At 42.8% G+C, this 17,375-nt stretch overlaps 1 protein-coding gene across 2 annotated transcripts in view; it reads right to left on the bottom strand.

Moving 5' to 3' along the window:
• The window catches only part of syt7a (synaptotagmin VIIa), a 140,197-nt gene extending 130,756 nt beyond the window's left edge, over nt 1-9,441 (bottom strand). For both annotated transcript variants that reach the window (XM_066667277.1, XM_066667276.1), the window contains exon 1: nt 9,161-9,441. In XM_066667277.1, the coding sequence (XP_066523374.1) occupies nt 9,161-9,194 (34 nt within the window). In that variant the 5' untranslated portion in view covers nt 9,195-9,441. The remainder of the gene's footprint in view (nt 1-9,160) is intronic.
• Between the last annotated feature and the right edge of the window lie 7,934 nt (nt 9,442-17,375).

Genomic DNA, 17,375 nt, shown 5'->3' with positions numbered 1-17,375 from the left:
AACTAGTAACCAGAGGAATAAATGAGCAACAATCTGAAATTCAGCTTCAGTTTCTGAGCTAAATGCTTCTGTTGCCTTGATTTACAGCTTTAGTGCTGAATAATTTATGCCCAGTATACGGTGAGATTCATCTTCTCCAAAAAAAACACAACAGACACTGAAAGCATGATTATCTGCACATACTCACAACCATCTGATACGGGTACAAACCCAATTTCCAGAGGAGATGGGATATTTTGTAAATTTCAATGAAAAACAAACTTTGTGATTTTTTTAATTATTCACTTGAACCTTTTTAATTATTCACTTGAAGCTTTAAAGGGACTGGCACCCCCTCCAGGGTGTGTTCCCACCTTGTGCCCAGTGATTCCAGGTGGGCTCTGGACCCACCTTGACCCTAAACTGGATAAGGGGTTACAGAGAATGAATGAATGAAGCTTTATTTAATGTTTACACTTTCTGGCCCGATACAAGATGTCTGCTGCTCAACAGTCCGTGGTTGCCAGCACTTGATTCTCCTCTTCATGACTTGTCATGGGAGAAAATCTGGACTGCAGGCAGGTCAGTCAAGCACACACATTCTTTGCCTTCAAAACCATGCTGTTGTAGCACATATGAAAGGAGGCACACTCTTGCTGAAATAACCATGGATTCTCAGACTCCCCACATACCATGAGAGATGTTATGCTTTTGCAAATATTGATCATAATAGTATGGATGGTCCCTTTTAATTAAATCTTCAATAAAATCAACAAATTACAGATTGTATTATTATTGTCTTTTTATTGCATTTCACAATATGCATGGTTTAATCCTTGTGGTGTTTTGACAAATCTGTCAACTTCTGGAAAAGTGGTAAAATACCTCTTTATAGTTTTTAGTCAAAGCAATTCACTTAAAATCTGCATCTAAAAGCAGAATTGTTTAAACTGCTCAATCTACTGCCCTACAGAAAAATATACACAGACACCAGGAAGACATAACACAAGTGGAAGTGTGTGCTAATTCAAAACAGGTTTGTTACAGGATGCCTATAATGTTGCTATTGACCCAGTATCGATCCCCATCACCAAAACCAATATAATACATATTTGTCATCACTAAGATCACCAGCGTTATTAAACTCCCTAAAGGCAAATTAGGTGTCAATTTGTATTTCCTTCACCAGTCTATTTTTTCCTCACACCCAGGGTATTTTTGCCTTTGTATTATACAAATGTGGCTCTATGTCTGTTTATGCTCACCATCTTGTTTCTTTGTTTGTGCAACCCTTTTCTCTGTTCCATTTCAGAGAACCATGCCATCCCTTCATCACTCGCTTAATTCACCCTGACTGCATAGCCATGCACATTAAGGTACAGCAATTTGCCATTAGACACACTTTAAATCCATCCAAACAAAGGCAGGAAGTATGCAAACAATGCAATCTGCTACTAGAGGACAACAGAGGAGCCCACAATATCGGCCTTGAAATTCAGCACAATAAAAGATTAAAGTGAACTGGCCTTAATCACGATGAAGTAGTAACAGAAGATGAAAAAAGGGATGAACAAGCGAATGAACAAATTTAGAATGTGTTTAGCACATGGTCCCTGAATTGCCTGATCTTCTAATCATAATATTCAAGCATGTTTTGAAGAAATTCCTACATCTACATTTAAATATTCACGTCTAAACATCTAACTACATTGTGATTGATCAAGAGGTTGAAGGCGTTGACCTTCCTGTCAATAACAATCACTACCAATAACAATTATGCTTAATGCTACATTGACACCACCATTACTTGCTGATAGCCTATCTGAAATAATAAATTCCATCACGGCAGAAAGCTACATTACTGTGTCATCCATATGGAAACCAGTTGGCAGTCAGACTCTGGTACATTTGGCTGCGTGCTGTGTTTTACTCCAAGCCTGGAGTCAGTATTAGCATTAATCAATATCTGAGCAAACCACTTAAATCGCCCATCACAGAGGTGCATCTGATAGAGCTTGAAGCAGTGTCTCACAGCACCAACATTCAACACAGCTTCAGCTTAGTCCTAAACTAAAAGTGACTGTCACAATCCCAGAATCCTTATAGATAATGCAAACGAGCCCAGAGACTATTAAGACTTGAGCCGCTGTGAGCTGAAGCCTTTTGCACTTAATTGCTGCAAGCTAAACAAACTTTGCTTCTATAACGATAGTTACAGCTGGAGCTTGCTGACACAGAAAAGAGGAACGCTGTTGCTCTGCTTTAATGTGGTCAGGGAACTGTTACTGTTATTAAATGCCATGAAAATGCACCGCAGATGACAAAGAAATTCATCCAAGGTCAACTCCTGACTTGTGATTGGCAAAAAAAAACTGCTGTCTTAAGAAAGTGGGACAGGGCTGAGTAGGTCTCAGAGATGAAGAATATACTATGAAAAGGATGTGATATTTTGAACAAAGTCAAACGGAGTGTATGGAGCAGTGTTCATTAGGTACCAATATCTAATATTCATGATGATTAAAAGGCTTAAGTTGAGAATCAATTTACTATGCCTGCGCTTCATTCCATAAGAGCAAGGCAGGATCTAACAGAGCTTAAAATCAATGTCTCTCCTTGGTTATCTTCAGCATAATAGCTTTCTGCAGGTTTCCAATTACTGTGACTTGCGAGTCCGACTTTAGGTAATATTCTTCAGTTGAAAATGCCAATGAAACGGACTCCCAGGGCTTCTGTGGGTCAGACTGAATCCCAGATGGACTGAATTTTCAGATGTGGACCGTTTCTATGGCATTTAGCATTTTCAGGCCAAATAGAATAGTGCTCTTAGACACAGAAATGGTTCACACAATAGTCCGTGTTGACAGTGCAAGTAACATTTTCATTATTCTCTTTTGCACTGTTTCTCTATCTTCTGCTTTCCATTTGCCTGGCTGTTGTGCCCCCACCCGCCCACCCACAACCCCCAAATCAACAGGACCACATGAATAATACATGACCTGTCAATCATTCCCCTACATTACACTCCTCCTGCCATCTCCTCTGCTGTAGCCATGAAATGACACCACACGCACACACACTTCCACCTTCTGTTCCATTCTGAAGCAGTGCATTCACAATCTGTCCTTCCCTCACACAAAATCAATCCATATACTAAGACACTGGCTCCTTCCCTAACATGTACACTAGGGGTGGTACAGTTATGTTTTGAATGGGGTACAATTACTCAATTAGCCTATTTATCATTATCATTTTAAAAACAAATCAAGACCTCCTGAAGTAGTTTTTGAAAAGTATTTTGATAGTAGCTTGCTTACAGGGGCTATTTGTAATTTGGTGTGCGGATTTGGCCTCAAACAATTTGCCATGTAAAGTACACTCTAAAACTAACACAGAGTTTCTCCTCTCTGAGTCTCAGCTTTCACAGAGAGATATGTAAAACAAACCACTGTTCATCAAGTTAAACACTGGAAGGTGTTTAACTTGACGGCTGCACTTTGACACACTAGTAAGCCTTTCTTAATCACATATTTACATCTAACCAGTAAACGTTCACAGAGATGTTATTCAAGAAGACTGCATTTTCCAATCTGTTTCACATTATTAAATACAAGTATGTAAACTTTATTTATAAAGCACTCTTTAAACAACTTCAGTTGACTAAAGTGCTGTACATTAAGATAAGCATGCACAAGACAACACAACGTTTAGGAATATATAACAAAATAAAAGCTTAATATAAAAAGTTATATAAAAATTAATAAAACATTTAATTTATAAAACATAAACAGTGTGATTTCTCTATTCACGTGCAAGCTTGAACAAGTATATTTTCAGAGAAGATTTGCCTGAATAACAGAGGGTGGTAGCGTGTTCCAAATGTACAATCACCTCTGAGCTTTAAATTCTGTGTGGAGGATCTCAAAGGACGCAGTGTGGTAGCAGTATTCAGCATACTACTAAGGTATGATGGTGCTTGACCATGAAGTTCTTTAAAAACAGATAGAAGCAACTTAAACTGTGTCCTGAACTGAACAGTGAGGTCAGGACTGGAGTAATATGGTCTTGGTACTAGTCAGTAACCTTGCTGCTGTATTCAGGACTACCTGTAAGTGCTGTGATAAAGACTGAGTAATCTCAATGTGCAAAGAGTTATAGTCAATTCTTAAAGAACTTCCATGTCAGAAGTTGTTTAAATTGCTCATTAAAGCTTCTGCCATTAGTTTGGTGTTTGCAAACAGACCTTCCACACCATGGGCTTCACCTCCTACTTCACTCATTTATTGAATTCATTCGGTCATCTTGTTTCACTGCTTCATCCTGATCAGGGTCAGGGTTGGGCCAGACTACAAAGAATCACTGGCAAAAGGCAGGAACACACCCAGTACGGAGCACCAGCCCATCACACTCACACTGTGGACACCTTTGCACAACCAGTCCACCTAAAACCGTTCTGGACTGTGAGACACCGGGAGAACACTGCAAACACCTCACAGACAAGGACCCGAGGTCAAGATCAAACCCGGGACCTCAGGACCCTGGAGCTGTGGGTCAGTGACAATATTTTCAGTGACATCACTATTCATTATAATATTGATTCATTCATATTCTGTAACCTAATCATCCTGCACTGGGTAACAGTAGAACCAGAGGCTACCTCAGTTTTAAACCAGAGTTTACGTCTTGTCTGAACACAGGTTGCAATGGGATTGGTTTTAAATTAAAATGGGGACACAGGTGTTGTGCAGGTGTATATAGAGGTACTGAAAAGCACCTTTCATTCATTCCTTCATTGTCTGTAACCACTTATCCAATTCAAGGTCGCGGTGGGTCCGGAGCCTACCTAGAAACACTGGGTGCAAGGCTGAAAAAAGCACCTTGACATATTTAAATAACTGGATATGGATGAACTCGACCCAGGTTTGGCAGTTCCGTGTATGAGTACAGACAATGGTTTATCTACCACCCAGTAACTATGTCCTGTATAGGTTTAGGTTCAAGTCTCAACTGTACCTCCTCACACATGGACACAACCGGTGGCCCTGAATAGAGGGAAATTTATAAGGTTTTAAAATAAATAAAAGAATAATAAAATAAATAAATAACTAAAGGCATTAACCAATCTTCATGCACAGTCACACAAGCCAAAGCAGAGCAACTCCAGAGAGACTGAGCTCCAGGTATTCAGTGGTCTTGACAGCTTAGTTTTAGGTCTCCCAGAGGACTGGGTTAGAACCACTGGAGTAGAGCTATTTCCGCAAGCACAGTGAGTAGCCCAGATCAAGATATGACAATAGATTACGTGCTCTGAAAGAGGAATGTGTTGGCCTTTCTCTATGACATTGTGCTCTTTTTGTGCATCAGTTCAGTTACATTAGCTGATGACTTGAAATTAATTGAGAGAAATGAATAAAAACAAACTTAAGAAACAGAGTGTGAGGATGTGAGTAATAGCTCCACCTGTTTTGCGGTTTTTAAACATGAGTGTGTATGTACTTGGGCGGCATGGTGGTGTAGCTGATAGTGTCGCAGTCACACTGCTCCAGGGACCTGGAGGTTGTGGGTTCAAGTCCAACTCCGGGTGAGTGTCTGTGAAGAGTTTGGTGTGATCTCCTGTGTCTGTGGGGGTTAAATGGAAATAAGACCTACAACAAACAAACATTCATTCGTTGTCTGAAACTGCTTATCCAATTCAGGGTTGCGGTTGGTCCGGAGCCTACCCAGAATCACTGGGAGCAAGGCATCCTGGAGGGACACCAGTCCTTCACAGGGCAACACACACTCACACCTATGGACACTTTTAAGTCGCCAATCCACCTACCAGTGTGTGTTTTTGGAGTGTGGGAGGAAACCAGAGCACCCGGAGGAAACCCAGGCGGACACAGGGAGAACACACCAACTCCTCACAGACAGTCACCCGGAGCGGGAGTCAAACCCACAACCTCCAGGTCCCTGAAGCTTTGTAACTGCGACACTGCCTTCTGCGCCACTGTGATGCTAGCAAGAACATGTCATCACTCAATCTGAAGATGTAATGCTTCATTATTTCTTAAGCCTAGCCTCCGCATTCATTCATTCATTATCTGTAAGCGCTTATCCAGTTCAGGGTCACGGTGGGTCCAGAGCCTACCTGGAATCATTGGGCGCAAGGCAGGAATACACCCTGGGGGTGTATCACAGGGCAACACACACATTCACACCTATGGACAATTTTGAGTCGCTAAATCCACCTACCAACGTGTGTTTTTGGACCGTGGGAGGAAACCGGAGCTAGCTTCCACATGTTAAATTATCTTTAAATACGAGTTATTTCCTCCTTCATTGTTCAAATACATTCCATCTTTACATCTCCAAATACACAAACACTGTTTGATAAACTCTCTATCCACATGAAAACATAAAAACTCCCTTGTCTGTCCTTCAATGTGTGACCGAAGCAGCTCACGCAATAACTAACGGGATGTCCTCGACACTCTTCTGCAGCAGCCACTTCTTTTTTAAAGTTGTCCCACCATCTGGAAGACTAAACCCAGTCTAGTACCAAACCAGCGCCACAGGCGGTGGGTCTGTGTGAAGGGTGTGCTGGATGGAGCAGCGACCTCTCTAGCACATTCTGATCTCTATTCAATATAGTGAAGTGTAACTGTATATTTATATGTAAACATGTGACAAGTGCGGTTAGCAATGTTAAAACCAGCGCTATTCTGGTTGTGTCCAACATTGCACATGATCACCTGATGTAAACAAAGGAAGCAATGCACACAACCTGAGGTCAAACAAAGGAGATGATGTTCATGTGCTTGCTGTGCCAGACTAAAACACTGGCTTTCCAGTTTATCCTCTACATGGCAACACTGAAAACTGAGTTTCTGAATATCTTCACACCAGAAGGAGTTTTCCATAAGGTCAGTTTTCAATGACTTCAAATGCAGTTGGCATGTAGACAAAAGATCCAAACACACAGAAAAAACGTTTTAAAAAAGACCCTTGTAAACATGGACCAGTCTTAATGGTGTCTACACAGTAGAGGACTTGCAGAAGGGACTTGTCCATCTAGGAGTCATGTACTGAGCTGGAACAGAGGTGGAGTTCGTACAGTTCAAATCCATCAGAAAACAAAACATGGTGTAGAAACAGTTGAATGAACCATGGACAGCAGAAAGACAATTTTGATGCCGATGGCCATACACAAATGGTCAGGCTGCCACAAGCAGCAGACAGTCTGATATCATGAAGAACAAATAATGAGTACCCTGCACTGGTTCTCCACCATCTTGGATTTTCACTCTTCTACCTGTGCTGTCCCCACCCACCCACGATGCTATTGGCTGACGCACCTCCACCTCACACTCTGGTGTAGAAAAAGTTGAAATGGTCTAAACTTTTTTTTGTCATCACACTGAGCCCCTTCTCTCTGTATACCGTATCCGCCTCTGGTCAGAGCTAACGCAGCGCCCTGACTGAAGCGCACTGCAGCTTCAGCCTCTAATGTGCAGACCCCCTTGAGCAACCTCCAGCTGACCACCCAAAATGTAAATAAATGAAAAGCAGCTGTGTTGCGCACGTGATCACGGCGCCCCGTAGCTCCGCCCAGAGCGCGTGCCACGGGACGCGCCGTGATTTCAAGAGCGCGAGACGCTAAACGGCTCCTGGTGTCAATCAAACACGCGCCCTGCTCACGTGCTAACTAAAAGAAAAAAGAAAAAAAAAGCGGAGCGCGAGGACTCGGATATCATTTTAGCGCGCGCGCCAGTGATACGTGCGAGAGTATGAGGGGTGATTGATGGCATTAGCACAAGGCAAGAAGTTCACTGCTTCATCATTAACAAGCTCGGCGCTCTGACAGCAGCACTGCGCGGTCAGTCATGTCCAGCCCGCGCCTGAGGGGCATTTGTTGTCCGTTCAGCCGCAGACTCGCTGCTCCCCTCCTTATCGTATCAGTGACCCGCCACGCAGCCATTACCTCACATCAGTGGACCCGAGCGCGCGCATACACACTTTCTCCATCTACGGGGTTTGTCTCCCTCTCTATCCTTACCTTTTTTTTCCTCCTTCACTTCCTCTCTCCCCCTTTCTTTATCCCCTCTTCCCTCAGTCTCGCTCTCTCTTTGTTTCTATTTGCTATTGTCCTCGGTCTCTCACTCATTATCGATTTCTTGTCCTTTTTCTGCTCTTTTCTTCTTTTACTCTCCCTTTCTTCTTAAATCATTCTATATTATTTTTCTCTCCCTATCTCTGATTTATTTCTATTTTCTCCTTTTCCTTTTTATTCTCTCTCTCTCCCTCTCTGTCTTTCTTTCTCCCATCCTTCCTTCCTTCTTTCCCTCTTCCCCTGTCTCTCCCTAAGCGTCACAGGGGAGCAGCAGGTGTTGCTCATGTAACCTGAAGGTTTCGCTCTTAATTGCCAATCTCTCTCTCTCTCTCTCTCTCTCTCTCTCTCCCCATTACCCAATGGGACACCGGGGGTAACTGTACTAGACGGAGGAACAGGGTAAGAGCTCCTATCACGCCTCAGAAGCACGTGCTGGGGGTAAATTTGTCTACACAAACACACTTCACGAGGGACTGTTCTCGCATAGAAACGAGAGACCGAGCCCACTGTCCTCCAGTGCGCTCGCGAGGAGAGGAGACTCTGTCCTACAGCTATGACTGCTTTGACCTTGTGCTTTTCCTCCTCTCTTCCTCTCTCGAGTGACTCCCTCGCCTTAAACCCCCTCAGCACAGCCGCGCGGAAAAGGAAGCCCAACAAGTCTCTGGCCGTCACGTCCTCGGGCGTGATTGAGCATCTGATTTAGCTCTGAACTGAAGAATGCGTGCCGAGAGAGAGAGAGAGAGAGAGAGAGAGAGACCTTCCCCTAAACGCGTCTGTCCTGGATGACAATGTCACGCTCTCGGTGGATGGAGCGTGCCTCCCGTGCTCAGCTCCTGGCTCCAGTCTTCAGTTCCACCTTAAACGGTGAGCGCCACAACGTAAGGCACCTGCACCGTTTAAGGTGGAGCGGGACACTGTATTAAGACGCTGCCGAATAAGGAGCCAACTTCAGTGTGCTGGGGGACAGAGTCCAGAGTCTTGAGAGGACTGTCCGCTCAAGGCTGTGACCCCCATCACAGCTAACGGCTAACCCGCGTCCTCAGAGCCGCACTGTCACACCGACCCACCACGGCGACCCCCCTCCAGCCCTACCTTTGTTATTGTCTTCTGCCCTGTTCAGATACATGGCTGTTGATTCACTCCTCGACGGTGCCGCCGCTCCTTCACTGGTGTGTGTGCGTGTGAGAGAGAGGGAGAGGATACGGCTATTCCTCAGGCGGGAAACTCTCTCGGCACTTACGAGCCTCCCTCTTTTTTCTTTTTTTTTATCCCCTCACCGTTTACCGTCTTGTTGCTCGGCAAGAGCGCGCGCGCTTACGCTCGAGCAGGTAGAGTGTCTCTCTCTCTCTCTCTCTCTCTTTATCTATCTCTCTCTCTCTCTCTCTCCCAGTTGCATGCCCTATCTTTCTCGAGGTGTTTCAGGTTCTCTCTCCCATTCACTTTTTTCTAGCTAGCGTTTTCTCGTCTCGCCCCCTTTTTCCCCCTCCTAATTCTCCTTTCTCTCTCGTTTCTCAGTTTTAAAGTTCATTAAGACTTTCTATCTACAATTTTCTCGTCTACCCTTTTCTCCCTCTAACAGTTCTCTCTCTCTCTCTCTCTCTCTTGTTCTGTACTCGTCACTAAAGCTCGACCGTTAGAGAACGGTTAAAACGACCAACAAATCCTCGTCGGTCACTTTTCCCGCGTGTGGGGGTCCACATGTGTGTGACAGAGGAGCTCAGACTGGAGCGGCCGTGGCCTCGAAACTACACACACACACACACACCAGTGAACACGAAAGAGTGGAGTCTCCCCAGCGGACACAGGTGTGTCCTTTACCTCAGCCGCCTCCTCACACAGGCTGTACAGGAGATAGAGGGTTGCTCATTGTGCACGCGGTTCACGCCTGTCTCTACACTCTCACTTCTATGTCAGATTGGTGACCTCTAGCGGAAGTCCGAAGCCATTGCAGCTCCATTAGCGACAGTGCATGCCATTAATTCCTCTTTGGGTGTATTTTTGTGCCGTTTGTACGACAGAAAGCGACACCGAGGGGGGTTTTGTTCCAGATACAGCAGGACCTCGAGCTGTAAATGTCAATGCAGGGACGTCTAATTTTGGTCGTCAGTAATCTTAGATTTTTGCAGCCATAACCTTGAGGGCTTTAATGTACAACTAATGACATCCATCAGAGATCTGCGGCGATAGCCCTGAGCTGAGGGAGACCTGCTGGCTGCCCGCCCTTCCTCACAAAAATCACAGACATTTAGAATGGAGACCGCGGTTGTGTGCTCCCAGAGCACATTTCTGTCTCTCTGTCTGCCTCAAACACTCTTTCATATACACCCCCCACCTCTCAGTGGTCCCTTAAGTGGCGCCAGTTACACGACTCTCTCTCTCTATGAAGCAGTGGAGTTATAATTTACTAAATACATAATTCAGTTCAGTATGGACTTGTCTTTATTCAGTATAATTTTCAATACAGCAAAAACAAAGAGTGCATGTTGGATGTTTTACCACTCCCACAGCCAAGTATAGACTAGAGGTGTATAACAGCCCCCCAGTGTTGACGCAGAGGTAAGGAGCATTCTTGTAGTGAAAGGGGGAATGGACCAATGGTCATAATAGCTTCACAGGGATGGTGAGACTCACCACTTCATAGCACCTTATTACCACTGCCACTGTATTAAGCTAATTACACACTACAAAACTACAATCTGATCTACATAACAAGAACCACATTAACAACAATTAACCACACAAATGTCACTTTCCTGGGAACTGCAGGACATTGGACTGCCATTGTGTCCCAATCACACAGGCAGCAGACTATGCTCTAACTCATGCAGGAACACATCAATGTACTTCATTTCAGAAGAAATGTTGGATGAATGGGTGTCTACATGCATTTTGTCCAAATATTGCATGGTACAATACACTGTATTGTTCCACCCACAGTAAAAACTATAACCTCACCTTGTCAAAACAAGTTGGCACAGTAATTGTGATGGTCAGTCATTAGCTTTTATCTCAAGAATATTATATATTTACATAATGTCAGTGCCCCCAGAAGAGCCACATTCCTCTCGTCAAATGTCTACATTTGAATGATGTGTTGTTTTGTTTGTCTATGAGTTAATGAGCGTCTAAGGCTACCTCCCCTCACTTTTCTGAGCTACGTGTTGGCCTTTAAGGTTAGGATGTCTCTTAGTTGTCAGCTTGCCCAGACTGATGAGGCAGTGATTAAATGAAAGGGCTTAGATAGAGACTGCACCGTAACAGTTTATGCAATCTTGTCTCAAAGTGTCTCCTTTGGGAGCTGATCCTTGTGTCAACAGATCTCAGGTGGGAAGGTACTTTGTTCCCTCGCAAAACTTAAAGTGCAGGCAGATGGGCTTCGGCTTACTGCAAGTATGTCTGTTAAGCGACGTCATGTGGTGAAACTGGTGTAGGTTCCAGAGTGTCATCGCTGACTGCTTCCCTTTTAACTAAAAACACACTTATAATAGAAGTCAATGGGCAGTTGTTTCAAACCTTCATTCTTCATTCTTGTCACAGCTGAAATAGTCATCTTTATTCATTCTCATTTTCACCATATATAATTAGTACTCCTATTTCTCTGCACTCATAAATGCAGGTCCAGAGCTGTAATTGGAGAGACTCAGATAAGGAGGCAGAAAAACGTTGTCTGTACACTATGTAAGATGCAGGACAAAACTAGAAGCACTTTTTTAATCCCACGTTTTAGACTTAGACTCGCAGTTTGTGAGTTGGTAGGAGCTCCAGGTCCCTACATTAATGTGATAATGCATGAAGGAAGGTTTTTTTCCCTTTTCCATAATATGTACGCTTTAAGATTAAAAATAAGCCTTGTTTTAGTGGTTAGGTAAAACGTCAGTTATGTATGTGTCTATGGCATTGATTCCCTAAACACTCTATTACAATGGTTTAAAGTTGTTATGTGGATGGCTCCACAGCTGATGATGTGTGTAATAACATCAACTGGCCTTTGACTCATGCCTGCGATGTAACACGCCTAACGTGCCAGGCCCAGTTCAGGGAATCTGAGGCCTTAAAAGCTTCAAGCCTAGTGTTGCTATGAGGGTGAGAGGCAGAATTGTGCTACTTTGCTTGAGTTGGATATCGTCTGAAAGGTGTCTTATATATTAAGTGTGTTCCAATCCATTCAGTCCAGTAAAGGTTTAATGACAACGACAGTGGACTGGTAAGGCAGTTGTGTTCCTGCATATTGGCAGAGAAGCTAGCCTCCTCCTGGGCTTTACTGTGGGTAACAGAGTCGTAAGGCTTTCTGCATTCATCACTGGACTTCCACAGTGGACACACAGCGCCTGGCTAATTCCACTTCTGCTGAGAACCAGCGGAAAGAGCTCAGAGACCCCCTCCCGTCACACCCCCAGTAATCTCATGTCTTTAAGCATGTTCCTCTCAGTATCACACAGTAAATTAGAGCCTGGGCCAAAGCCCCATCATTTTCCGCTCAGTAAATTGCATGCTGTGCCGAGCTGGGCATGTTCAACTAGCTACTGTCTTAATGTGTGTTATAAAATGGATAGTTCGGCTTCTGTAATCTGATTGGCTGAGTGATACTTGAAGCCATTTCAGATACTTTGCTCACTTTGCTATTAGCTGTATACAACAATGGGTTTCATTTTATTCTGCTTCTCCTGACGGGAGACAATCTAAAGCCTTAAAAAACACTTTCAAAATTAGTAAAATAAATAAATAAATAAAAAACTAGGCATGTATATTATTGTCTGTTACTGTCGTCTTCTTGCATTCTGGGCCCTTATGTGTAGTGCTTTCAGATTTAGACATTGTGAGATATATAAATACATTTCTTATGATGCTTCATTCATTCAGCCATCTTCACTGTGACCCAAGGACCCAACACTTCCTGCTGCACCAGCATTTCACCTCTTTAAATATTTAGTAGTAGCAGTATTAGCAGCAGCAGTAGTATTAGTAATTATGTTACTTGACAATCATAGCCTACTGTTTGTGACATATTTTGTTGGAAAATTACGTATTGCATAATGTATATGGCATAAATGCTGGTGTAAGTTTTCATGTTGTGTGTTGCTGCCTTTTTGCTGTGTCTTGTGTGATATTAGGATGGTTAAGTATTTTTGTCAGGCTCAACAGCTAACAGCAACATGGCACAAAGCCTCTAGTGGTTTCTTGCTTTACATTATGGTTGACCTTGTTTTGGCTCTACTGAATGTGCTTCTATGGTGTTAAATAATGGACCAGTGAGAACGGGATACCTGCACTCTCTCATCATTGGGCAGGTTCTAATGCTCTTTTGTGTTTCAGAGCTTATCAGTCGTAAGCCTTTGCCTGAGGCTGATGTGGTATTGTGTATTGAACCACTACTGTGCCGTACACTGTTCAGTGTTATTTTTTATTAGCACGTGATTTGACGGTGAAGGAGTCACTTTCCTATTTGCAGTGTTCCAGTTCATGCAGGAAACATTTACACTCAGTCCCACTCCTACAGAAACACACACACAATCCATCAGCGTTATGGCATGTGCTCAAATTGTGTGTGAGAGTGTGTGCTGTTTCCCAGACAGTGTGTGCTGGCTGCATCATTGTTCTTGTCACATTGCCCCCCTCTCTCTCTCAAACACACACACACACACACACACACACACACACACTAAAAATATCCCCATACCCATCTTCTACTTGCAAAAAAAAAAAACTGATTTCCATTGATTTAGTGACCTATATACACATCACCTCTCTCTCTCTCTCTCTCTCTCTCTCTCTCTCTCTCTCTCAACCCCCTACACACACCTTTTTCTCCAAGCCTCTGTGCCTCTGTGTCTTCACCTTTTCATACACACTTACTCACTATATTTCCCTTCTACATTCAGCTCCACTTATTCTCTCTCTCTCTCTCTCTCTCTCTCTCTCTCTCCCCTACACACACCTTTTTCTCCCAGCCTCTGTGTCTTCACCTTTTCATACACACTTACACACTCCCTATATTTCCCTTCTACATTCAGCTCCACTTATTCTCTCTCTCTCTCTCTCTCTCTCTCTCTCTCTCTCTCTCTCTCTCTCTCTCTCTCTCTCTCTCTCTCTCTTGCTTGAGTGGAAGAAAAGCTAATAATAGTTCAGGGTGGAGGCTCAGAGAGGCCACAAGAAGCAAAGGAAGAGATGTACAATATACAGTAAGGAATACACACACATGCACGTATGCACACACACACACACACACAGGGAGATCTGTACGGATATTTATTTAATTGACTGCATTATTAAGGATGTTACACAGGCAGCAAAGTGAGGAGGAGTGAGATGATATGATTATGTTATATAGTTTTACATTATGATGAAGGGGCCATCTCGATATGGCAAGGACAGCACAAAGACATGGCGCAATAATGGAGATGTATGGCACATTCAATCCTGACATGGTGAGAGAACAGAGCGAGAGGTCAGCTCATATTTCATTCGTAAGAAATGCAAAACAAGCGCCCGTTAACACTCAGCTATGATAAAGCCTATAAAGCAATGCATAGAACTTGATGCATGCTCAAGATAAAAAAAAAAAAGAATGGTATACTACCTGCAAATATGTGCCTATAAAAACATATTTACTCAGCTTACCTAAAGTACCAGAGGTGTACTCTGTTTGAGAACAATGAACGTGGCCTAAAATAGCTTATACAAATGTATATTTTGCATTTTAATATAACAACATACAAAAAATAAAATAAATTTTCATTTCCCCAGCTGGGTTTCTCTAAATTATTTGAATGAAGCAGCTCTCCTTCGCATTGTGTCCTTCGAATTTCTCAATGAAGAGACCAATAGAAATGGTCCAAAATCCCCTGGGGTTATAAATCTCATTACGCAGACTTAACAGTAAATAATATGTTGCCTTCCACTGCAGAATGACCCTTTTGACTTACAGGCTGAAACTGGGACAGCAATAATATGTATACTGTGAACATTTCAAGTGTTAAGAGTCTCCCAGCTTTGTGTATCGTGACCTGCTATTCAAGCTCCAGTGACGCCATCAGCGGTGCTCTGAGAGGATGGAGCTCATATTGAGAGAGGTAATGGGAGTAAATAGTAGCCTGAGATGGAGCTCTGCATGATTTACTTCTACTGGAATGTGGTACAACAGTCAATATGAAACCTGACCACGATATAAAACCTCACAGCACTCTCTTGGTCCTCTGTGAGTGGGTGACTATGAGATTTTTGTGTGTGTGCGTGTGTGTGTGTTTTCTTTCCACATGGAGGTCAATTACTAATTACAGCTAATTACTGCAATTATAGCTACACAGTAACTGCACTTTTCTGTTCTCTACAGTTGTACAAAGCATGGCCTTGAGTTACAGATCCACTCCAAAGTACATATTCTGCATACTATAACACACATTCATTCATTCATTTGCTGTAACTGCTTCATGAAGTTCATGGTCACGGTGGATCCAGGCTTGAAGCGTCAATGTGTTAAAGGGAATGTCTACGATTGAGGGGAAATGCTGTTCTCTGGTTTGTTTGGATTCAGAAGCTCTGCATCTTTTAAGGTGAAACGTTTCGTTTGAAGAGAAAAAACACGGCTGTTTCATGTGGTTAAAGTTTAACTTGTCTACGCTTTTATTCACTGTCTGAATTACCACAGACACCCATTTACTCGAGTTTTTTTTTTGTTTTGTTTTGTTTTTTTTTACTCTGGGGCTTCAGAAACACATTAGCTTTTTAGTTGTTTTGCTTGTTGGAGAGCTAGCACATGGTGAGGAAAGATCCTCAGAATTGTATATAAAACAGTTTTCTTTATTATTTATTTTTATTAATTTATTTTTACTTTTTAAAGGGAGATAATAAATAATGTAGTTTATAAATAATTGGGAAAAATATACCTTTAAATAATTCTCCATTTCAGGGTCGTGGTGTTATTTAGCTAGTTTATTTATTTAATTTTATGCTTTCTTTCAAGAATTCTGGAAAATTTTGAGGTGGTCCCCAAAATCTTTGGGAACTGAAAAGTTCTGAAGAGTAGTTCATGGTGGTAAACATATAGTATTTCCTTTATTCATTGTCTTTAACCACTTAGACACATTCACTCATACACTCACACCTACAGACACCTTTTGAGTCGTCAATCCACCTACCAACATTCATTCATTCATTCATTCATTCATTATCTGTAACCGCTTATCCAATTCAGGGTCGCGGTGGGTCCAGAGCCTACCTGGAATCATTGGGCGCAAGGCAGGAATACACCCTGGAGGGGGCGCCAGTCCTTCACAGGGCAACACAGACACACACACATTCACTCACACACTCACACCTACGAACACTTTTAAGTCGCGAATCCAGCTACCAACGTGTGTTTTTGGACTGTGGGAGGAAACTGGAGCACCCGGAGGAAACCCACACTGACACGGTGAGAACACAGTCACTCTGAGTGGGACTGGTAAACATATTTGAAATGTACAATTCTCAAGTAGACCTCAGATGATGATGCTGCCCACAGCTGACTCTGAGAACTTCATAAATGATGTGGAGATACAGACAAGACCCAGACCTTAATTTACTTGAGACCAGGCTTGAGTACCACAGTGCCATAACTATTTAAATGATAAAATCCTTGCTTCTTCATAATGTTTAATTAAAGTTTAATGTTTTTTTTTCATGAATTTCGTTATGATTTGTAATTATGCCAGAGTATGTGCAGACATGGGAAAGTTGTATAAAACAATTTAATAAAATCTCTACAGATAAAATCATGTCCCACCCTTATAACATCCAACCCAATTGTCCTGTTTCACTCAGAAATGCATCACATTAAGGAAGTTAAATGTATTCTGACTTCCATTTCCTGTGCTCTCTAAGGCTTGTTCTAGAGCACACAGAGCTGCGACAGTAACTGGTCAAGAAGATCAATCAAGTAGGTGCTAGATAATCAAGAACACAAAAAACAGTAGAGTACTGGCTCTAGAACAGGGTTCGGCAGACCTATAAGGACTGGTGGCGCTGCAGGTTTACATTTTAACCACGTAGGAGCACATCTCACATAATTCACCAGAGTTCCAATCAGCAGGAGAGAGTTTCTTCCTCTAAAGGACATTATCCCTTTAGGAGTAAGATTAGTGACCCTTGTCCTACAGCATTATGCAGTACATGAGCAAGGTTTGTAATCACCCACTCCCCTGTGCTTCTTCTGAACTGAAGGGTATGAATAAGGAGTTTCACCCCCTTTGTTAAAGAAACAGCTTTTATCCCTCTGGATAGGCTTTACACTAAACACTGCAACATTGCTGTATCGATTTTACTGCGTTCA

This window comes from Hoplias malabaricus, chromosome 4 (assembly GCF_029633855.1).
Source record: "Hoplias malabaricus isolate fHopMal1 chromosome 4, fHopMal1.hap1, whole genome shotgun sequence".
NCBI lineage: Eukaryota > Metazoa > Chordata > Actinopteri > Characiformes > Erythrinidae > Hoplias > Hoplias malabaricus.
Note: the sequence above shows the minus strand (reverse complement) of the source record. Positions and strands in the feature narration are given on the sequence as shown.